Below are 23743 nucleotides of genomic sequence, written 5' to 3'. Positions count from 1 at the left end.
CATTTATTTTTATCAACAACATAAATTTATTTTCTTCGGTTCTTTCTTACTATTATTTCGAATGATAATAATTTCATTTAGACATCCAGTCTAGCAACTTTTCCATAATCCCTTGGAGCTGCATGAGTTGATGAGAAAAAAAATAAAAATTTAGCAAATGTTATTTTGATCAAACAACTACACCCGGAATTTTCGTATCTGTAAAAAATAAAATAAAAAAAAAACAAACAAAAAGACAAGCAAAGTAAAGAAATATTTTAAATAAAATAATTAATTTTCTTTTTTACTTACTAGAAAAATTACTTGGTTTAGGTTTTGGTGGAATTCCAGGGCCAGTTTTTTTGTTTTTCATATTATTGGTATCACCTTCATTAATTTTTTTTACCTAAAAAATAAATAAACATCAATTAAACACTAATTAAGCATATTTATTTATTAATTTTAATACCAAATTAAATATACCTGTTCATCAATAGCATCAAATTGCCATTTCCATGTATGATTATATAAAAATTGACGATGATCAGTTCTATTATCATCAGGTGTATAATTTTCAATATGACAAGAAGGTGTAAGAATAGTCATTTTATGTCTATTAATAGCATAACAACGATAAAAATGTTTAACTTTATCAGCAACTTCTTTTGGTGTACAATGATTCCAATGTGGTAATAATTTACAAAACATTGTAAATGGACCAGCACATTTATTTTTACGTAATTTACCATAAATTGATAATTCATTATATGTCATACCCATATCAACTTCATCAAGTTGTGCAACTTTACCAGCTTGTAATGGTTCTAACTCAGCAGTTGGTGGTGCATCAAGAATTTTTTTTAATGAATTAAAATTATTTTTATTTGAAAAATAATGTAAAAATTTAATTAAATCATTTTTAGATATACCACCAATTGGATTAATATCAGCACTACTACAATCATATTTTGTAAAATAACCTCTAAGTGCTTCATCAACATTACTTGAACCAAGTACAAGTAAACCACCAGGTCTACCACGTACCCAAAGCATTAATTGTGCAAATAAATATGCAATAACCATTCTTAATCTTGCTTGTACATTTTGTAATGCTAAATTTTCACGTGGTGAACCACCATGTGCACGAAAACGTGGTACTAAATTAGTAACTTGTTGAAATATTTTAAGTACAGCTGTAACAGCAATATCAATAACAATTGAATGATGAAATGATCCAATATCAGCAGCAAGTTCAGCAGCACGTTTTTTAGTATCTTGTGATGAATTTTCAGTAGCCATATAACATGTTATTAATAATGTATTACATAATTGTTTTGGATCATTTGGTATATAATTAAAATCACCAACAATTTTTTGTACATCAGCAAGTACTTGTTTATCACCATCATTAATAGCATCAACAATCATTTGACACATTGAATATATTAAACATGCTGTTGATGATGAATCAATACCACCAGATAATGGTAAAAAAAAACCACCTTGACATGATCTACGTAAATAATCCCACATCCATGCTGCTGGTGCCATTGATATTTCTTCTTCAGGTGTATGATATATAATATTTGTTTTTTTTGATGTTAATGATATTGTTTCATTATCAAATAAATTATTATCAATTGGTTCTGTTGTTAGCTTATAATTATCATTATCATATGATAAACTAAAATCAATAATAACACGTGGATATGGTTTTGATTTAGCACCAGTATGGGTTCTTGATCTCATTGAATTTCTATATGTTCTAATATCTTCTAAATCAAATGTTGCAACATTAACTTCAACATCTTTTAATGAAAATTGTTTTCCACGTTTTAATATATTACCATTTAATGTTATACTTGATGTACCAGAAAAATACATTCTACTACCATCACAACCACGATAATTATTATACATATAACAACCACCACATTTTTGAGTTGCTGCATTTATTAAATCAGCAATAATATATGATTTTCTAACAGTAAATATTGAACCACTTGCATTTGTTATTATTTCAACACCATCAAGTGACATTGGTATATTATTACTTGATGGATGCCATAATTCTTCACATATTTCAAAACCAATACATGTATCACGTGTTGTTATAACAGCATCACCAATTTGTACAAATCTTTGATTTGTTATTTGTGTTATTATATCTGGTAATAAATAATCTTCAACTGTTTTTTCTTTTGTCCAAGCTGAAAACCATCTACTTTCACGATACATATGTGTATCACATAATTGCATTTTTGGTCTTATTAATACTATTCTTCTATTTAAAAATGCAACTCGACAATTGTATGTTACATTTCTATGCATTACTGGCATTCCAACATCAACCAGTATGTCTTCACATATACTTGATTTTAATAAAGCTGCAAGTACTTCCCAACTGTGTAAAATTGTATCTGATTCAAAAAAATGATCTTCACAATTATATCCACTAAAACAATTCAAAAATGAAAATTAATTAGCAGTTATATAACATTTAATTTATTTTTTATGAACTTACGTTATTTCTAATTCTGGACCACTTCTGAATGTTGCACCTTGTGCCTTGGCATCTTTGATACTTTCCAATATTTTTTTAAAATTTCCTTCAAAATCCATTGCCCATTGATTGAGAGTGCAAACAGCAACAGTCACAATACGTCCCATTTTTATTGCTCTTAATATTTTCTATCAAGTCTAGAAAATAAATTAAAAATTTTCATTAATTTTCGAATTGTTTTTTTTTGCAATTTGATTGATCAATAAATTGTCTTTCGGTATTTATTTTGAACGCTGGATTATTTTTTAAATTAATTACTTGTTTATCAATGTAATTATGATAATTTTACGTTTATAAATTTATTATTATCAACTTGGTTTAACAAGAGAATAAATGTTTTGTTAATTTCAAGATATTTGTAGATATTGAATTTTTTTTTTTAGGGACAAATACTCCGCCCACATACAGACTTGGTTGTCAGGCAATCATTTTTTTTAAACACGAGGATTTATTTGCAAGGTTTTTTTTTATTTATTTATATTTTTTTTTTTTTATTATTTTTCTTGCAGAGGATTTATATTCGTGAAAGAATAAGCTCCAATTTAATCCTCGATATTGTATTTATTTATTTTTAGATTTTTAAATAAAAATATAATTAAGATATTATCAAAATTATTGTTAAATTATTAATTGTATTTATTTTAATAATATCAAAATTTAAATACACGAATGGATCAATTATTTAAAATGAAAAATGGATATTTTTATAAAGACAAGTCGAGTACGAGAATTGCAAGCTGCATTTTTTCCAATTCTACCGATACCAGGTAATTAATTAATTAAAATATTATTTAAATAATTAATCTTAATAGTTTCTATAAAATATTTAATTATTTAAAAATTTTTTTATTAATAATTTAAATAGAAAATAATAATTTAAAAGAAATAAAAAAAAAAATTAATTAAACTACTAACTTTAGTTGATAAATGTTTAGTTAATTTTAACAAAATTAATTAATTAAATTTTGAAAAAATATATTTTAAAAAGAGTATGGATAAATGTAATGTTAAATATTTTATTTTTCATATTTTTTCTTTCAACAAATGGTATTATCAAGTCGTAAAGTTGTATCGATCAATCATTGCGTGCAAGTTTATTTTATGAGCATCAAAACATGGCATAAATTTTATACCTATATTATATAAATGTAATTTTCAACAAAACGTGCGATACATGCAGACTGATATCAGTTTTTATTTTAATAATATTTCGGTCGTTGGCATCATCGTGTGTATAGTAATCGATTATTCTGTATGGCTGATTTTCTGTTTTTATTTTCTTTGATTTTTGATTTATAAAATAAATATGTATGTGTATTTTATTTAACAACAAAAATTTTATGTATTATTTGATTTTTCAATTCGTGTTGTTTAAAAAATATGAAGTAATACAAAATTTACAGTGAGACGAGTGATAATCTATCGTAATTCTCGGAGCAATCAATGAAGATAAAATGCCAGAATGCAATGAACCGGTTACAGAAAACACCGAAAATATTGGTAAATAAATGTATAAAAAACGGTACTAATAAAAAAAAAAAAGCTAGTTAATTTTTCTATGGGTAATTTAATTAATAACAAAAGAGCGAATTTATTTATTTTTTTAAATTTTCGTTGATAATTATTTTACACGCAATGCATAATTAAAAAAAAAAAAAAAACACACGCTTGTATATTTGTATTTTTAATTTATTTAAAAATAAAAATAAATTTTTAATAATTTTAATAGGCAATTTTTTGACAAGACAAAATCTTCAGGATCGATTTGGTTATTCACGAAAAGATGTGGATTCTGTTTTACCAATTACATCAAGTATATTAAAATATCGAGAAGCAGATGTACAAACGATTGATGTAACAAATCAGGATCCAAGATGGCCAACGGAATGCAAAGTAAAATTAGGATAATGATATTGTTTTCTTTTTTTGTTTTTAAGATTATTTTTATATTTTAATATATACTCAATAAAATATTGAGGACAAATAAGTAATTTATTTGAATAGATTTTAGAAAACGAAATGAAATAAATTAAATATTTGAATGAAAAATATATTTGAAAAAAATAAATCATTTATTTGAATAGTTTCATTTTTTTTTTTTTTTAACGAAATAAATATTTATTTGTATGAAAAATAAATTAAATATTTAAAGTAAATAAATGATTATTTGTAATTATTATTACATAAAAAAATTGAAAAAATAAATTTAATATTTATTATTTATTTAATAAAATGTAGTATGAAAATTTTTTGAAATTATTATAGAAAAAAAAAAGTCAAAATTCAAGTATATAAATTTTTGAAATTTATTTTTATAATTTCAAATAAAATTTATTAACCACAAATAAATTAATATTTAAAAAAAAATAATTTTCATATTTTTCATCAAATAAACAATTAACCTTGTAATTTAATTTCAAATAATTTATTTTATTTTTCGTTAATTATTGTTTTAATTTTTAGGTAATACAAGAAAAAATACGTCATATAGATTTTACACCACCAACACCAGAGCCTTACTATGTGCCAACAGGAAAAGAACCAAAGCCAAAACCCATAACAGAAGATATGGGAACAGTTGTATACAATTATTGTCCAACAAGTGCAACAAATTATGTATGTAATTAATTACCAATTAACAATAATAACAAAATAATCAACAAAATAATAATCTAGTTTAGCAGATCCTGTCCAGGTGGAACAGTTATTTTAACATCATCATCATCCTCATCATCACTAATAAATATCGATTCCCAAAATATTGATTTTACAAAATCATCACACAACAATAACACCAAAAATGATTTAAAATTTGAATCACGTTTTGAGTCTGGTAATTTAGGAAAAGTCATTAAAATAACTGATACATATTATCAATTACATTTACGAAAAGATTTATACACACAAAAACACATGCAATGGTTTTATTTTCGTATATCAAATACAAAATGTAAAACAATGTACAGATTATCAATTGTTAATTTTTGCAAAGATGACAGTTTATATAATGATGGTCTCAAGCCACTTTTATATTCAACAAAAGATGCTAATATGCATGCTGTTGGATGGCGAAGATGTGGTGATAATATAACATACTACAAAAATGATTCATCGTAAGTTCAATTATACCAATTCAAATAATACTCGCAATAATATTTACATACATATTTTTTTCAATTTAAAGTGATGAAGAAAAAGAAAAACATACTTTAACATTTAACATAACATTTCCACATGATCAAGACATTGTTTATTTAGCTCACTGTTATCCATACACATATTCTGATCTTCAGGTAAATAAATCAATCAATTTTAAAACAAAAAAACAATAAACAAATGTTTTTAAATTTTTTTTTCGAAAGGAATATTTAACAAGACTATCAAGTGATCCATTAAAATCGAAATTTACAAAGCTAAGATTACTATGTCGTACATTGGCTGGTAATAATGTACATTATCTAACAATAACAGCACCAAATTACAATGATGATTGTAAAAAAAAAAAAGGTATTGTTATAACAGCAAGAGTACATCCTGGTGAGACACCATCAAGCTGGATGATGAAAGGAATTATTGATTTTTTAACTGGTGAATCAAATCAAGCTAAAGTAACAAATTATTCTATTAATTTTTATACTATTATTATAAATATATATTTAATTAAATTGTTTAATTATTAATATAGGAACTTAGAGAAAAATTTATATTTAAATTAGTGCCAATGTTAAATCCAGATGGTGTTATTGTTGGTAATAATAGATGTTCATTATCAGGAAAAGATTTAAATCGTCAATATCGTACTGTTATGAGAGAAAGTTATCCATCAGTATGGCATACTAAATTAATGATTAGAAGATTAATGGAAGAATGTGGAATTGTTATTTATTGTGATCTTCATGCACATTCTAGAAAACATAATATATTTATTTATGGTTGTGAATCTAAAAGAGCTGGTTGTTATGGAAAATTAACTGAACAAATATTTCCACTAATGTTACATAAAAATTCAGCAGATAAAGTAAATGATAATTAATTATTTATACAAAGCTAATAATTGATGAATGTTTATTTTAAATTAATTATTACAGTTTTCATTTGAAAATTGTAAATTTCATATTGAAAAAGGTAAAGAAGGTACAAGTAGAGTTGTCGTTTGGTTAATGGGAATACAAAATAGTTATACAATGGAAGCATCAATGGGTGGTTCAAAATTAGGATCAAGAAATGGTACACATTTTTCAACTCAAGATTATGAACAAATTGGTAAATCATTTTGTGAAACATTACTTGATTTTACTGATGATGATCCAATCAAAGAAAAATTGAGAAATAAAATACTTGTTCGTCTTGGTAAAGAAGGCTCAAGTGCTGATGAACCAACAAATATTAATCTCACTGATTATTCAAGGTAAAAAATATTTAAATAATCAATTTCTATCAATAATTATGATTTACTTTATCAAGTGATGAAGGTGATACATCAGACAGTTCAACAGAACAAATAAAAATAATTAAACAAACTAAAATATTGGTAGATCAAGAAATAACAATTGATTCACAACAATATCTTTTGGTACCACCACCATCACCACAATTATTACAATTAAATAATCATAATAAATTTAAAAAATTAAGAAAGAAAAATAAAATGGAAAAGAATCATTATATGAGAAGAAAATTATTGGTAAATAAAGCTTTTTAATATAATTGTTTAGAGTTGATGATTCAGTGTTTAATTTATCAAGCAGAATCGTCGATCAGTCATGGATTTACCAGCAACTGATCCTGGAAGTGGATGTGATTTAACAGACTCAGCAGATGAATATTATTTAAATACATCAGAAAATTTTAGTAAAGAAGAAAGAAGTATATCACCAGTTGATAATAAAAAATATAATTATGAAAAAAAAGATTATCTTGATGTTGAAACTTTGCCTATTTTAAGACCACATACATTGTCATTTGTTGATGAATCATTTGATGATAAAATACATCATAAAATGCAGAGAAAAACACGTGGTACTCAGCCAGTCAGGTCTTGTGTTTTTTTATTTTTTAAATGATGCTTGTGTTGTTTGTTTTTTAATTTATATATTTTGTGTTGATTGTAGATTTATGAGAAATTTATCACCAATATTGCCAAGAAGTCAAGACGTGCAAATTAAATTGACATCATTGAGACAACAAATATGGACTGGAGTATCTGATAATGATGAAGATGATTCATTTGGTAAAACTCCATTGAGCTGGGGAGTATCACATTTAGCCATGATGTACAAAAAAAATGGCGAAGCACTGTTAAAGTAAATTGAATATTAAATTATAAAATTAACAAAAACATCTAAAATAACTAATTTATTTCTAGATCCTGTTCAAAAAAATTAGAATCATTAAATTCACTTGGTAATCATGAACAAAAAAAGAGTAAAAAAAATAGCAAAAGTTCATCAAGATTAAATAAAAATCAAACAAATGATGATAATATTTATGATGATATTCAAAAGTTGAGTAAAAAAAAACGTATACGTTCAAAAAATCATAAAATAAATAATACAACACCAGAAGAGTTAACAAATACAACAACTAAAATAAATGATCAAATTGATTCATTAAAATTATTTGGTATTGCAAAATTACCAAATAAACAAAATGGAAAGCTAAAAAATGACTCAACAAGTAAAAAAAAATTTAAAAGAAGTGGAATTGTTGCAACAACTGGTATACATGTATCAAAATTAAAAAATAATAAAATTATTATTGATACATCAAGTTCTGATGATTTACCAACAATTATAAATAACAATAACAATAACAACAGACCTCGTATAAACAAAAAAAAAAAGAAATCAACATTGACAAAAAATCGTGCATTAAGTGCAAATTTTTTACTCAATGATAAATCTTGAATAAAAAAAAAATAAAAAATATATAATTATATAACTGTTTTAATAAACGCACTGCCGATAATTTATATTAACTAGTTCATCACATTGTAACTGATAAGTTGATAACATGTAGGTAGAAAAAAAAAAAAAAATAAAAACAAATTGACTGATATTGTGTTGTTTTTTTTAAATCAAACAAAACATAACCTCAATTATTAAATGTAAAATTATTATAATAAATGCTAAATAAAATATTAAAAGAAAATTAAATATAATTAATTATTTGTATAAATAAACTCACCAGTAATTATTTAATAAATCTTTTTAAACTTTGAGTTAAACAATAACAATAACTAAATGAAAAAAATTGAGTAAAAAAAATAAATGGCAGTTGTGTTGTTACTCGGTTTTTGACGGGCAAATGACAGCTGTCAATTACTGATAAAAAAATTAAAATTATTTATTTTTTTTTTGCCATTTAAAAGAAGATAAATTTTAAGTGTAAAATAGTTTTTTTGTTTCTTTAAATAATTACCTAATTAAGATTTTATTTAAATGATGAAAAATTAATTTTTTTTTATTTTTTAAATATCATTCAACAAGTGTCGATAAATTACCGACAGAAAATACAAAATGGCGCCAAATAATTTTTTTTATTTCTTATTTTTTTTTTTTATTATTTTTGTAATGGCGGATTGTGTGTATCAAATGTCAACCAATGTCAACACAAAAATATAATAATTAAAAACACTGAAAATATGTACAAAAGTTTAATTAAATTTAACTTTATTTAAAATCAAATAATTACGCTAAAATAACTTAAATTATCAAGAAAAAAAAAATGACATTTTCAATTTTAAAAAAACGAAAATCTCGTAAAAAGTTTAATTAGTAAACATATCACTTAAAATCAGGGGAAAGTGTGCTAATAGCTTAATTGTTTTTATTGAGATATGACGTTGCATGATTTGATTAAACATATGTCAACAATAAAAGAGGATGAAATGTATCGTGTAATGATCACTGGTTATCGACTTGTCACACATGGCAAATCATATTACGTTTATTCAATTCAAGTTACTGAGCCAAACAGTGGCATTTTATATGTCATTGAACGAAGATACAGTGAATTTAATTCATTACATCGTAAGGTACTAAATAAATATTTAATGATTGCTTAATTAAATGATGAACATATTTGTTTAATTGAATTATAAATTTTATTTTATCTTTTAGCTGAAAAAAAAGGAAACCAATATTGCTCCATTTCCACCAAAAAAATTGAGAAATTCACAACTACAAGTTTTAGAACAAAGACGTGCTGCACTTGAATTATATTTACAAAAAATGCTACAATTATCAACGACAAAACAACAAGTACTTGAATTTTTAGGTATAACAGGAAAAAAAAAAACCAGTGAAATGATAAATTCAAATAGGTAAATTATATAAATAATATATAGCTTTTAATAAATATGTATAATTTATTATCAAATGTTTTTAGAATGAACGAGATTAATGAAAATAATTCAAATGTTGAAATTGGTCATTATCCAATTGTAACATTCACTTGTGATCCATATTTAACAACTAAAAAACGCACAAGTCTTCCTGACATTGTAACACAAGGAGTACTTTTAGGTATTTACAAAACAAATAATTTTTAACGTATAATGATTTTTTTATATCTTCCTACTGACTGTGATGATGATTGATTAAAAAACAGAACAAAAAAAATAAGTCAATTGTTTTTCTTTTTATTGTTTTTACAAATTTTATTAGAAAAATTTTAGATAAAAATAAAATACTGATTTTATTGTTTTTACAAGTTTTATTATAAAAATTTTTAATAAAAGTAATTACTGATAATTTTAAAAATTTGTGTTGTGTTTATTTAATTTTTTATTTAATCAAGTTTATGCTGAATAAACATGGTAATTGAATTATAAAGATAAGAAAAAATCGACAAATTTAATTCAATAAATTTTGATAATTTATTTGTTTATATTTATTTTTAAGTAGCTGAATATTTTTTTAATTAATTTCAAGTCAAATAATTATTATGTTTTATTGATAATTGGTATTAAAATATTTAACTTTTATACATTAACTTGATTTATTTATTTATTAATGAATAATCCCAGTAATTTTTATCAAAATAAACAGAAAAAAAAACTTTAATTTCACATATAATTTACGTTTTTTAATTTTACAAATGATACACATAAATAAATATTAAAAATTAAAATATAAAACCTAAATTATGAATTAAATATGTTGTAATGTATCATCATTTCTAATCCAGGATGTTCAACAATAGTAAATTTAGTATATTTAATTTTATCATCACCCAATGTAATATGTGGATTTGTCAAAACATCAGCAATTGATTTGAATGATTTATCAAGAGCATCAACATTATCTGATTCTAAAATAGCAAGTGTTACTATACCAGGTAAACAAAAATAGATCTAGCATCTATCAATTGATCATCAACAACATCAACTTATTTTTTTCTCTCCAATATCAGCTGGTTTTTTACTTGTTGCATTAACATCAGGTACTTGTTGTTTTTTTGTAAAGTAATTATGATTTTTCTCGTCATGTTATTTTAAATTTCTACAATAAATTGATTAATAAAAAATGTTTTTATTTCAATAATAGAAATCTTTCATGGAGTTTTTAAAATTAGGCCAATTATTAAACTGGAAATTTTCTTTTTTTGATGAAGAAAGTATCACGTTAAGTTTCAAAAAATTTAAACAACACATTATTTAATATTTTTAAAATAATTTTATAACAAAAATTTACTGTGATATGTTTGTAATTAGTTAGTATACAATACTCATGATCCAAGACAGCAAAAGTGGCATAGATCTTTCTCCACCATACCAGCATTCACCGCCATGATCCACCGATCAACGTGAATGACTCCAGAAAGACGAGAAAAGTCTGTCGCCATTTCCTCGCTGATAGTTTAATTATAACAAAAAGATTAATATAAATCTAAGGGTGATAGAAATTAATCGAAATAATTTAAATAGAAAAAATAATACAGGCAATATACAACGGTATTTTCGGCAGCAAAAGTGAAAGGTTTTAGTGCTGAGGAATGCACACGTATGTTACAATCTAGAACCAGTTTTATTGTGGCTAACCACTGATAAACTTGTATTTCTGACATTGTGCTAAATCATGGAAAAGTATTGTATGATAAATTACTCTTCAAAAAATATATTTAACAAAAGTATTTACATGATTATTGTGTTTTTAAGTATTTTAAGTTATTACAATGTAAAAGGTATGTTGTTAAACAAATGTATCAATCTGTTAACTACAATATTCAAGTATAATATTGTCTTTGTTGTCATATGTTGAGTTTTACTCGTAGCATGATATTATTTTTTCATAAAAATTCTGTAAAAAAAAAGGTTCTAAATCAATTTTTACTTCTTGTAAATTCGTATCATTAAAAATCGAAAAAAAATATATTGATAAATTAAAATTTCTATGTTTGTTTGATAGCAATTTAACGAATAAAATTTTAGGAAATCTAAAAAGATGCGTGAGTTGCAGATCAAGAGGAGAGTTAGGCTCTTGCAGAGATCCATTTACAATAAACTCAACACTTGGTGTTCATGAACCAGGCATCAAGATTGAACCATGTGCATCCGGCTGGTGTGGAAAAATAATTGAGTCATTAAACGGTAAATATTAATAACATAATTTTTTGCTCATTTATTGTATTGTTATATTTATTACAGAATATGCAACAGCTACACAAAGAATGTGCTTTCAACGACCACCAGATGATGGCGAAGAAAGATGCTCATTTACTATTAAAAATTGGAAAAAAGTTTTCATGTGTTTTTGTAAAGGTGATCTTTGTAATGATGCCACTTCTGTTTCAGTATCTAGATATTTAATTAGCATGTCAATTGTGTTAATTCTTGTGTCACGTATCATTTGATTAAATAATTTCTTTAAAGAAAAAATAAATACTCCACGTGTAGCCAACATGATGTTCCAAGTACTGATTTTTATATTTAAATAAATGACAATAAATTAAACAACATTTGAAAAACAACAATTGCATAATTGTTTTTTTTAATTTTGAATCAAGTCAGAATCATATTGTGGATTTCGATTATTGATGCAAGTGTACTCGCTAAATTAAATTATCTGTCTTTGCCAATAGAAAAAAATAAAATCATTACTGGTGCTTCAGTTAAATTGTTAAATAACATGAAACATTTAAGCCTAATAAATTGCATTAAAATTACTGATACAATCACTGAAGTTATAAAAGACAGCAGAGTTAACAACAGCTTGTTCTAAATGAATTTTTAGTGTATTAGTTTCGTTTGAAAATCATTATGGCATGGTTGGCAAGAAACGAGAATATTATATGGACCAAATGATACTCACTTTTCAACTGCATATGGACTGTTAAATAAACATTTGCTTTAAAAACTTTTTTACATTTATATGTGATAATTATATTAGCTCCTTTTTTATCAAATTTTTAATTTACATACATTTGCTTTAAACTAAATTTAAAAGTCATCAAAAAGTTATTTCCGTTTGTATAAAGATAAAAATAAAAAAAATTTGTTAATTGTTTTTAGATTGAGTGTAAATTTAATCACAAATTTACTATCTTGCTGTGCACAATCAGCAAAACTTTACCAAAGTCACATTAACTTATTAAAAAAAAAATATAAAAAAACTCATTTGATATAAACTTTTTTGTTAATTTTCAAAATGATACACACAAAAACAAATATTAAAAATTCATTAAAATACAAAACTTTTAATTAAAAATAATAATATTATTATACATTTAAAAAATAAAACAAATTTTTTTTTTATATTATAACTTTTATTTATTTTTCCATTCTATTAATTACATTTGTTTGTTTTTTTTTTAATTTTGTTTTTTTATTATTAAATCAGCTTTTTATAATTATAAATGTGGGACATTACAATTTATTGATCACGGGATTACATAAATGATATTCCATGAAGCGCATAAAGTCTTTAAAAAATATATAATAAACTATAGTTTGAAAAATAATAATAATCATTAAATAATAATTAAAAAAAAAAATATATTTTTAAAAGAGTAGTTGTATAAATCCCTAGCTATCTAAACAATTTGTTTAGGCATTAATTGGATCACTTTTTGAATTCTCATGAAATCAAATTATCATTTATAAATTATTGATTAATTTTATAATTATTAATTTTATATATAATGTAATTATGTACAGCAGTTTATTTAATATTTTTTTTTTAGCTTTATTTTTTATTTTTCTTTCTTACAACTTTTATAAGTATGTCATGATCGCTCAGCGTTAAAAACAAATCATATTCAACAAAAAAAAAAAAAGAAATAATTTCATAACTAATATGTGCTTATAAAATTAAGTTTGAGTATCTACAAGTATTTTTGTTAATTTTTTTTTCTTCAATTTTATATAAATGATAATATATTTGTTAATTATTATTTTTTTTTTTTTCGCTTTTAATATATCAGTTTTTACTATCGAAATTTTTATTTTTATTATCGCCGTAATTATTTACATATATTGTATTGGCACTGCCTGGACTGCCATACAATTTATTTATTCATTTTTTTTCTTTATCTATTGTTGCGATTTATATATTTTTTTTAAATATTATTTTTAATTTTCTTTTTTTTTTTGGGTGAATATAAACGTACACATACAATTGTGATGAAGTTTTTTTTTTCGAAAAATGAATAATTTTGATGAATTAATTTAAAGATATTAAGCCATTTCAGTTATTACTATGAGTATATAATTTTTTTTCTAATTTTTATTCAAAGTATTCATTTAAAATTTTTAATTGTATTTTTTTTTTTTTAATAAACATTCAAGCGCAGTTGTTAATAATCATAAAAAAAAAATCTACAAAATGGCCATTAAAATATTTCTCTCCATGCTAGTTTAATGTTGTATTTTATAAATATATTTTTTAATATTTCACGATAAACAATGCACTCGAATTTGCGCCTCCAAAGCCATGTGAAATAAATTTTTTTATGATTATATTTAATATGTAGTAAATAATATAAAAAAAAAAAAACAACTGTCGTTTAAAACCAGTTGGCAGTCCTGGCTTTTAAATGGAATGTCGTGATTACGTGATAATTTTTTTTAATATTTTTTTTTATCTGCTTTGTGTTATAAATTATTATTACGAGCTGATTATTTAAAACTTCAAATATTTATTTTTTAAAATCATTTTTATTTTGCTAATCTAAATTGTGTAAATAAAAATATCATTTTCTTTTTTTTTTTTTTTACAATCATTATTGTTTTTTTTTTTAATTAATTTTTAACCAAAGCTTATTTTTCCAATAGTTTTTTTCAGATAAATTTTAAATAATTAACAAAATACCTTTTTTGCAACATCAATAAATGTTGGTTATTACTATCATCATTATATATATTTTTTTTTTCGTCAAATACACAATCAGTCAATGAGAATAATAACAACAATTTAAAATGCATCGATAATATCATTTTGAAATACTCAAATTTCTGTACATTTTTTAATTTTTTTTATCGACGCATGTGTAATTAAAAATTTCATCTAATAAAATTTTAATTTAATTGTTTTTTTTCCTTTTTTTTTTACATTTTATACGTTAATATATTTTTATTTATATATAGATACAATATAATCCATGTTTTTATATTTAAATTTAATTAATATCATTTTGTTTTTCATTGTACTAAATTAATTTATCAAAAAAATTATTTTAAGATAAAAAAAAAAATAATAATCCATATAAAAACATTTGATAATGATTATTATTTGTAGATAAAACAAAAAAAAAGAGAGATCATCGGCAGTATAATTTTTTTGGTGATGATAATCACTTGAAAATAAAAAACAAAAAAAAAACGAAATAATTATGGTCAAAGTGTTATGTTTTTTCGTTTGAAAATTAATAAATTTCTAACAAATTATCAATAAAAATATGAAATTTGATTTTTATGATATTTTTGAATTACATTTTTAAAGTTTTATAAAATGAGGCTGTAATAAATAAGGTACTTGTCGTTTTTTCGATTTCGAAATTTTAAATTTTTTTCAAATTTCGATTCTTCAGTTTTCGATTTCTAAAAAAAAAATCAAATGAATTTAGAAAAAAAAGAACTTATAAAGCTTGAATCAATAGACACTTTGACCATATTAAAAAGAAAAAATAATCAAAATATTTTTTAAACACTAAAATGCGTTTAATGAGCCATGCCATTTTTATTTTTTATTTAGGTACATGAAGCATGGCCTAAAAATAAATTGCAATAATAATTTAATAATATTTTATAAATGTCGTTTTATTTTTCAATTTGTGAATCAATAAAAATGTAAAATAGCTGCCTATTTATATTTTAATTTATCTTTCATTTTGTTGAAATAATATTTTATGAAATTTTTAATTATTTTTAGAAAAATTAATTGTGTGTGTTTATTTATTATTATTTTTTTTTCATTCACACATACATGCATTCATAGATAGAGAAGAAATGCAATATTACGAAGCGATTGTACAAAATGTAAACCTATATATAACTATTATAATAATTATATTACGATTTTTATTTATTTTTTTATTTTAATATTTTAAATATCTTAATAAATTCATAGAGGGACAAAATATTTATTTACAATCGTTTTTTTTTTTTTTCATTAAAATATTAATCGTAGTTATTTCCACCTTAAATAATCGTCGAAGACAAGATTAATATATTTTTTTAAATTATTAAATATTTATTTACAATTATAAAGAATTATTTAATATTTTTTCTATATTTTATTTAAACAAAATTTTTACGTATTTTAGGAAGCCAAGCTATTTTATTATTATCTCATTATTCACAAATTAAATTAAACACAAAAAAAAAAAATTAATTACTTTAAACGTCATTGTTTTTCTTTCTATTATTTTAAAATCGAAACTGACATAATTATTATTTTTTTTTTGTCATATAAAGTTTTATTTATCATGCAATATATAATTTTTATTTTCCAATTTATTTTAAATGCTTTTTTAAATAATCAAGTTTATATATTTTTATTTTTCAATCTTCATTATTTCATTCATACACATTTATAATGTTTTTTTTTTTCTTTTTTTCACTACGAAATTTGCCAACAAAAATACATGGAAGGCACGCTTCATATGCTGAGTATGCTTATTATTTTAAACGATATAATTTTTAATCATTCAATATTATTTTTTTTTTCAATATCTTGTCATTATAAATTTCTAACAGGCCACTACTAAGAACACAGATCCATAAGTCTTTCTATCACAAAATACGTTTTAATCGTATCATTCATCTTTTCATTTTAAATATTTTCCTAATCCTTTACAAATTTATTATGACATTCTCTTTCACAGGGTTACAAAAAAAAAAAGCAATAATAAATCTTTAATATTTTTTCTACTATAATAATTAAAATTGTCAATCATTTTTCGTTTTGTTTATCTTTCAATATTACACACACACAAATACACTGTTTGTTTTTAAAATTAAAAAACAAAACAAACAATGCAAAAAAAAAAGAAAAATTTCATTTAAAAATTGTACTCAATTGTATTGGTATCTTGTTGTTCGGTGTTTGGTATCACAACGGAAGCATAAAAATTTTCAGTCGTATATTGTTGTTTTTGTTGTAACATTTGATAATTATTATTATCAGTATCAAATGATTGCCTCGTTGTTGAATTTGTTTGTTCAATTGTTGTTGGATTATTTGTCTGTGATACATATGCAAGCATATCATTAAAATTTGGAAGAAAATCTGGATTAAATAATGATAATGATGAACGTTTATTAATTTTATTTGTTGTTGGTAGCATATAATGATCATGTATCATTTCAATATTATTAATTTTATCATAATGTATTGCTGTTGTTGTGCTTGATGGTTTTTTAATTTTAGTATTACTAACAAGTTGTTCATATGATAATATTTTTTTATTTTTATTCATATTATTTGATGTAGATACTGTCATTGATGATACTGGCACAAATTTAATCATTGTATTATCTACACTATCACAATCATTATAATTATTATTAATTTTACGTGAATAATATTTTTGTTGTTTATTTAAAACAAAATTATCATCATTGTTATAATTATTAATATCATATTGTGTATTAATATTTTGTAAATTAATATCTGAATTAAAATATGATACTGTTGTTGTTTGTGTTGTTTGTTTTAATGAATTTATTGTATCATCAATAAGACACAATGATTTATCATAATCATAATGTTCATTTAATGAATTATTATCTGTTTCAGTTGCATCTGATGATGATGATGAGCCTGATGATACATTATTACCCATATTTTGGGCTAAACCTCAAACGGCTCGACGTTTTCTATATCATATATATGTTTTTTTAACTTTTTGCATTGGTTTATTTTCAGCTGATGAATTTGCATTTTTACCATTTGGATTTTTAGGTGGTACATTTAATACAAGATTTATTGATTTATTATTAAAACCAGTTGGTGTTTCAGAATTTTCAGTTAAACGATTAAGTTGTTGACGTTGTTCTGGTTGATCTGTATATGGTGGACCACGTAATCTTTGTGAAAACCAAAAACCAGATGCAAAACCAGCAATTAAAGAAAAAAAACATGTACATACTAATGCACCTGTTAATGTTTGAGCTGAATAAACAACTGGTGATACAATAACACCTGTAAAAATAGAAAAATTAATTTAATTTAATATTGTTTATTAAATTTCTGCTTATCGCTAGTACTCCAGAACACATAAAAATAATATAAAAAAAAAAAAAAACCATTTACATTAAATTTATATATAAAAAAATACAAATAAATAAACAAACAATTTTGATTACACAAAAAAAAACGTTAGTAAGAAATGTTGTGACCAATGAAATTTAACTTTCACCCGTTTTGTGTTATGACTGTGAGAACAAAATGATTGCATACGATTCAAGTGCTTTTATATTTTTTATATGAAAATATAAATAAAAAATAATTATAATAATGGTGACAACAAATTTCACTCAACGGAAGTATACCATTGTGTAACTATGATAAATTAAAATTAACTTATTACAGGATGTTTAAACTTCCTTTTATATAAATTTATTTATTTATTTTTTTTTTGTTGTGTTAATTATTACCTTGTGGATCATTGGCTCTTGGTTGTGTTCGACTGTATTGATTTTCTCGATCCAATTCTATGACTATTTCATTATCTCGATCATCATGTTGTTCACCGTGTCCAATTCTTGATGGTATTATTGCTGGTATTGTCCTGGTCATCTCTGGTATAATATTCACTAAGGCCAACATGAGAGACGGTCAATTGATGATGTTGATCATTTTTATATTTATCAAATTTATTTAATATATAAAACACGTTTATATTTTTTTCTCATTTATTATTTATACTGAGATTAGTCAAAAAAAAAAAGCCATTGAAATCGAGTGAAAATGATTGAGAATGTTGAAGAAAAGATTAGTGAATTTTAATCAAGACAAATTGTTTGTTGAAAAAATAATTAAACATCATTAATTTACTTGATAAAAGATTTAAAAAATATTGACAAATAACTTTCTTATTAAGCATTTATAATTACGTAAAGTTAGAGTTTTTAAAAAAAATAAATTTCATGACAAACAGTTAGATAGAACCAGATAAATCACAATGATTTTATAGAGTGACAAATAGTTAAAGTTTAATTTAGATGGTGCTGGAAGACTGGCGATTCGCAAATAAATAAGAAAAAAAAAAAAAAATACAATCAACCTGAGTGTTAGAAAATAAAGAAAAACCAATGTAATCTTACCTTGTTCATTGCCACATTTTTTGTGTTTTCCATTAATGATATCTTGAAATAATGTTTTACTGGCATCATTGTCATGTAACTTTGTTGGTACTGCAACACACATATCTGTAATATGATCCCATGCACAATGTGGATCTTGTAATGCAACACATGATGCACATGTATTTGCTGTTTGACTATCACAATGATGTAATGGTATTGCTCGTATTTCTGAATCAGCAACAACAACTAATTTACTTGCTTCACCAGCAAGATGTACAACTTGAAGATCCTTAACAGGTTGATCTAAAAAATATTATAAAATTTATTAAACTATAAATTTATTATTTCATCTTGTTGAAATTATTGGCAATAATAATAATTATTATTATATTGTATATGAAATAATGAAAAGTTGAAACTCACCGTATCGAAGTACTTGAACATCGCTCACAATAACCTGTCCAACGTCATCCAGTGAATCCGGTGCTTGTGTATTGAGAGCTTTTATAACTCGTCCATCGTCTGTAAAGTTTCAATAACAAAGGTAAATAAATAATAATAATAGCTTGTTAAAATAATATGAAAAAAAAAAAATTATGAAATAAAAAAAAATAGAGAATAACAAACCTGTTCCAATATAAAGTATGTCATAAGTCCGGCCATCAAGAGCTTTTACTTGAGGATCAACGGCTATTTTAGTAAATCTATAACTGTATTGAAAGAAAAAATTTTTGATATTTATTATTAATATTTTTAAAGTGAATAAAATTAATATTTGAAATTAGAAAGAAAGAAAGTGTACGTACTTGAAGCTAACTTTGGTCAATACTGGTAGAGCAAAAAATGATTGTACAGCATCATCCATTAAAGGATGTGTTTTGACAAAATTAACAGTTATATCTGGTAATGTTCGTGAATCATTAACACAAGCACCTGGACGTGGTTCTGGTACTTTTTCTGGTGTAACACGTAACCAATTACTATTTATTGTTTCTTGTTCTTTAAATGCACCTTGAAATACATCAAGAACACTACTCATTGCAAATGCACATACTGCTGAACCACCAATTGAATTTGTTGGTGTTGTGAATACACCGTATATCAATTGATTGTGTTTACCAGCATATAAACCTTCAGTAACATCACTCATTGATTCTATAAAATAAAATAAAAAACAATTTTAATTATTAACTTGAAATTTATCAAAGATATGATAATATAGTAATAAATTTAATAAATAAACATTTAAAAAGATATATTTAAAAGGTAAAATATTAATAAAAATTAAATTTGATAATAGGAAAAAAAAAAATGACAAAAAAATGTGGGACAAGCCCAATTCGTTGGGTGATGAGAACTGGGGTCAAGACCACCAAGTTCTCCAACACCAGGTTGTTTTTCTTCGTTGGGTCAGGAGATTTTACAGCGGAATTCGGGCCGTCCCGATCACGGCCATCTTATCCGCCAACTGACCAGTATATCCCTCGTTGGATCAGGGTTGTTTTACGCTGGAATCACAGTGACCGGTGCGGTACCGGTCACCCATCCAACAACTGACCAAGGGGTACGGTGCTTAACATACGACGAAACCGTACCCCAACTCGACGCTCAGAGCTACAGGCCCTGCGGCTATTTGCAAGTAAACAAAAGTCACATATAAACTAATTTTTATTTTTTTAAATAAAATTAATATTATTTTTAAGACGATAAATGTTTTAAATTTAAATATATAATTAACTCAAAAATAGCAAGTAAAAAATAAATTACAAATTTAACAAAGATGATGATAATAATGTTAAACTATGCTTGTATATTATTTTTATAATTATTCATTTTAATTTTAAATATCTCAAGGCTTTTTATACCAACACAAGATACATGATGTTTTTTTTTTTTTTATCGAGGGGGAAATTATTGAGGTGGATATTATTTTCTGGATAATTTGATTGGAAAATTTGTGTTGAAAATACTTTGGACTATGTTTAGTCCCGGATACTACATGTATATATTTATTTAGTTCATTTTTTTCAATATCCATTTATCGAGAAATGAAGATACTTTTTCAATATGTTTTTATGAATATACTTTTTTGTTTTTTACTAAAGTTTAAAATTGATCGAACCTTATATATTTTAAAAAGTTTTTTGCTTAAAATCAAACCCTTATGCTACATTTGACAATGTAGTTTGTACCCTTGCAATCTCCGGATATTTTCAAGAATTTTTTTTTTTTTTTTTACTCTTTTGTTCATCTTCCATGCACTCTGTAAAAAAGTTTCTCCACAATTTTCAACGTTTGATGGAGCGTATGTGGCACCAAGCGATCGCAAATGTCAACTACGCGGGGCAGAAAAATGTGGTAAAAAGAATAGTATTATAGAAAAATAAAAAAATAAAAAACAAAATAAAAAATATGGAAAAAAAATAGTATCAAGATGAAAAAAGTAAAAGATAAAATAAAATAAAAAACAAAATATATCGTGAAAGAGAAAAAGATACTAGTAGCGCTTGAAAACTTTTTGCTGCAACAATCGGATTTGGTATTCTCAACCCAACAGTATTTTCACCCTTGGTAAAGTTGACACTTTGATGCTTACAAGTCAAAAACTTTTTTCTACGTGACACACACTTATTTACTACTGCAGTTTGTTTAAAAAAAAAAAAAAACTTTTAACAAATTTTCTACCGTTAAAATCGAATGTATATAAATTGAATTTTATAAAAGTTCAACTATATTAATATCCTATCAAATTGTTAATTATTTATTTACAAATAGTTGAACTTTGCTTTTTTTTTTTATTTTTAATCGCTTTGACATTTTTTTTTTTTTCTCCTTTTATAGATATAAATTGAGTATCTATTTATTTTTTCTATCATGACTTTGAAATTTTTTTTTTTTAAATAATTTATATTTTCGTTGAAAGATCACTTTTTCGATCATCACAGCCGACAAAGTTCCCGAGAATAGCAATTAAGGGCACGCAGCCGTGGCCAAATAGAATTTTTTTATATTTTCTCTCTCTGTCTCTCTTAGTCTCTTTACAGCGACAGGAAATTGGAGCGCGTTCAAGCGTAATCACTTTTTTTTTCTTTTATTATTTTTTTTATCCTTTCATTATTATTTTTCTATTATTATAATAATGGTTTTCAAAAATAACAGTAATGCAATTAATAATTATAGTTTATAAATTTCATGAGGTAATGATTTTAGTTGATTCTTATGTAACAGCATAACAACACATCATAAATTTGTAATCACGTCTAAATATCATGGTCAAAATATTCTAAACAGAAATTTCACGGTTAAATATTTTAAATTAAAATGAATCGTTATAAAAATAATGCAAGCATCGTAATATATACAAGTTATTATCATATGAAAATGAATCATGAAAAAAAGAAGATTAATAAAATAATCAATAGTCAAACATCGTGGTCAAAAATCTTCTTAAACACAAATTCCCCGGTTGAATCATCCGGAAATATATTTTTCCTGCTTGATAATTTACCCCAAAAAAAAAATGAATCATCATGTAGCTTGTGTTGGTATAAAAAGCCATATTTAAAATTAAAATGAATAATTATAAAAATAATATACAAGCATAGTTTAACATGTAAACATAATGATGATTATGATGATTTAAAATTTGTCGAAAAATAATTATGACAAGAGTATGATCAGCACGATAAATAAATAAATATTCCATTTAAAAATTTATTTATTTTTTTTTTTTTGCAAATTTACTATTATCCATATATCTTGGATAAATTGAAAATTAATTTATTTAAAAATTAATTAATTCATCATCGTATTGTAATGACTCGCTGTTATTATTATTTCAAATTTAATTTTTATTAATATTTTCATCTTTTAAATATATTTTATTAAATGTTTATTTATTTTATTTATTTAAATAATTATTATCATCATCTTTGATAAATTTGTAATGAATTTATTTTTTACTGGCTCTAGTGATTTTTGTTTAAAATATTTTGACCGAGATTTTTAGTTATGTAATGGTAGATTTAAAAATTAACAGAGCAATTCGTTGAAAGGTTAAGAAGCCCTTAAGAATTTCATCTGTTACAATGTATATATGTGATATTTTTATATGAACATTGTGAATCTATATAAAGCTAGACATAAACACACGGTCATGCACTTGAGAAGAGTCTGTCTGGCTTGAATTCGCGACCCGCATCTGGCTTGTGGCCAGATACTCGTCCAGTCGCATCGGATACCATGGATTTCGATTCAACCTACGCCTCGGATAGCTCTATCCAACTGTACTACAACTTTTTACCTTTTTTTTTTTTTTTCATTTGAAAAAGAAAAAAAATATTTTCCTCTTTCTTCGTTACTTTAATTTTTTATTTTATTTTTTTTTTTCTCATTTTAGTATGTGCAAAAGCCAATGCCCACTGCAGTTAGAATCGAAAAATCTCTATCTT

The 23743-nt window shown here is 23.7% G+C and overlaps 5 protein-coding genes across 8 annotated transcripts in view; 3 read left to right on the top strand and 2 right to left on the bottom strand.

Annotated features, from left to right (window-relative positions):
• Positions 1–37: 37 nt before the first annotated feature.
• LOC122859312 (glutamine-dependent NAD(+) synthetase) lies at positions 38–8845 on the bottom strand. Of its 3 annotated transcripts, none has more exons than XM_044162773.1 (5): positions 8729–8845; positions 2504–2679; positions 463–2434; positions 292–385; positions 38–198 (listed from the first exon to the last, which is right to left on the bottom strand). In XM_044162773.1, the coding sequence occupies exons 2-5, from the start codon at positions 2647–2649 to the stop codon at positions 170–172; spliced, it is 2241 nt and encodes a 746-aa protein (XP_044018708.1). In that variant the 5' UTR covers positions 2650–2679; positions 8729–8845; the 3' UTR covers positions 38–169. The 3 variants fall into 3 exon arrangements, with proteins under 3 accessions (XP_044018708.1, XP_044018710.1, XP_044018711.1); XM_044162775.1 differs by lacking the exon at positions 8729–8845 and adding an exon at positions 7497–7532; XM_044162776.1 differs by lacking the exon at positions 8729–8845 and adding an exon at positions 3676–3772.
• Positions 3213–8492, top strand: LOC122859311 (cytosolic carboxypeptidase 2-like). Of its 2 annotated transcripts, none has more exons than XM_044162771.1 (13): positions 3213–3309; positions 3946–4042; positions 4272–4435; positions 5006–5158; positions 5219–5655; positions 5727–5835; positions 5905–6150; positions 6228–6560; positions 6631–6950; positions 7007–7226; positions 7291–7577; positions 7654–7845; positions 7908–8492. In XM_044162771.1, exons 2-13 carry the CDS (start codon positions 3997–3999, stop codon positions 8446–8448), a joined length of 3048 nt encoding a protein of 1015 aa, XP_044018706.1. In that variant the 5' UTR covers positions 3213–3309; positions 3946–3996; the 3' UTR covers positions 8449–8492. The 2 variants fall into 2 exon arrangements, with proteins under 2 accessions (XP_044018706.1, XP_044018707.1); XM_044162772.1 differs by lacking the exon at positions 3213–3309 and adding an exon at positions 3768–3850.
• Positions 8846–9110: 265 nt separating the features above from the next.
• Positions 9111–10308, top strand: LOC122859310 (sorting nexin-22-like). The gene is made up of 3 exons (XM_044162770.1): positions 9111–9578; positions 9664–9866; positions 9932–10308. Exons 1-3 carry the CDS (start codon positions 9381–9383, stop codon positions 10092–10094), a joined length of 564 nt encoding a protein of 187 aa, XP_044018705.1. The 5' UTR covers positions 9111–9380; the 3' UTR covers positions 10095–10308.
• A 997-nt stretch (positions 10309–11305) lies between these two features.
• On the top strand, positions 11306–13141 carry LOC122859309. The gene is made up of 3 exons (XM_044162769.1): positions 11306–11728; positions 11976–12134; positions 12192–13141. Exons 1-3 carry the CDS (start codon positions 11623–11625, stop codon positions 12395–12397), a joined length of 471 nt encoding a protein of 156 aa, XP_044018704.1. The 5' UTR covers positions 11306–11622; the 3' UTR covers positions 12398–13141.
• Positions 13142–16557: 3416 nt separating this feature from the next.
• The window catches only part of LOC122859308 (semaphorin-1A-like), a 99995-nt gene continuing 92809 nt past the window's right edge, over positions 16558–23743 (bottom strand). Inside the window, exons 10-15 of the mRNA XM_044162768.1 lie at positions 20099–20447; positions 19920–20002; positions 19716–19814; positions 19311–19595; positions 18642–18800; positions 16558–18186 (exon numbers count right to left, since the gene is read on the bottom strand). Coding sequence (XP_044018703.1) covers positions 17867–18186; positions 18642–18800; positions 19311–19595; positions 19716–19814; positions 19920–20002; positions 20099–20447 — 1295 coding nt within the window. The 3' untranslated portion in view covers positions 16558–17866. The remainder of the gene's footprint in view (positions 18187–18641; positions 18801–19310; positions 19596–19715; positions 19815–19919; positions 20003–20098; positions 20448–23743) is intronic.

The sequence above is a fragment of the Aphidius gifuensis genome, linkage group LG6 (assembly GCF_014905175.1).
Source record: "Aphidius gifuensis isolate YNYX2018 linkage group LG6, ASM1490517v1, whole genome shotgun sequence".
Classification (NCBI taxonomy): Eukaryota; Metazoa; Arthropoda; class Insecta; order Hymenoptera; family Braconidae; genus Aphidius; species Aphidius gifuensis.
The sequence above is the reverse complement of the archived record's forward strand: the minus strand, read 5'-3'. Positions and strand labels throughout refer to the sequence as shown.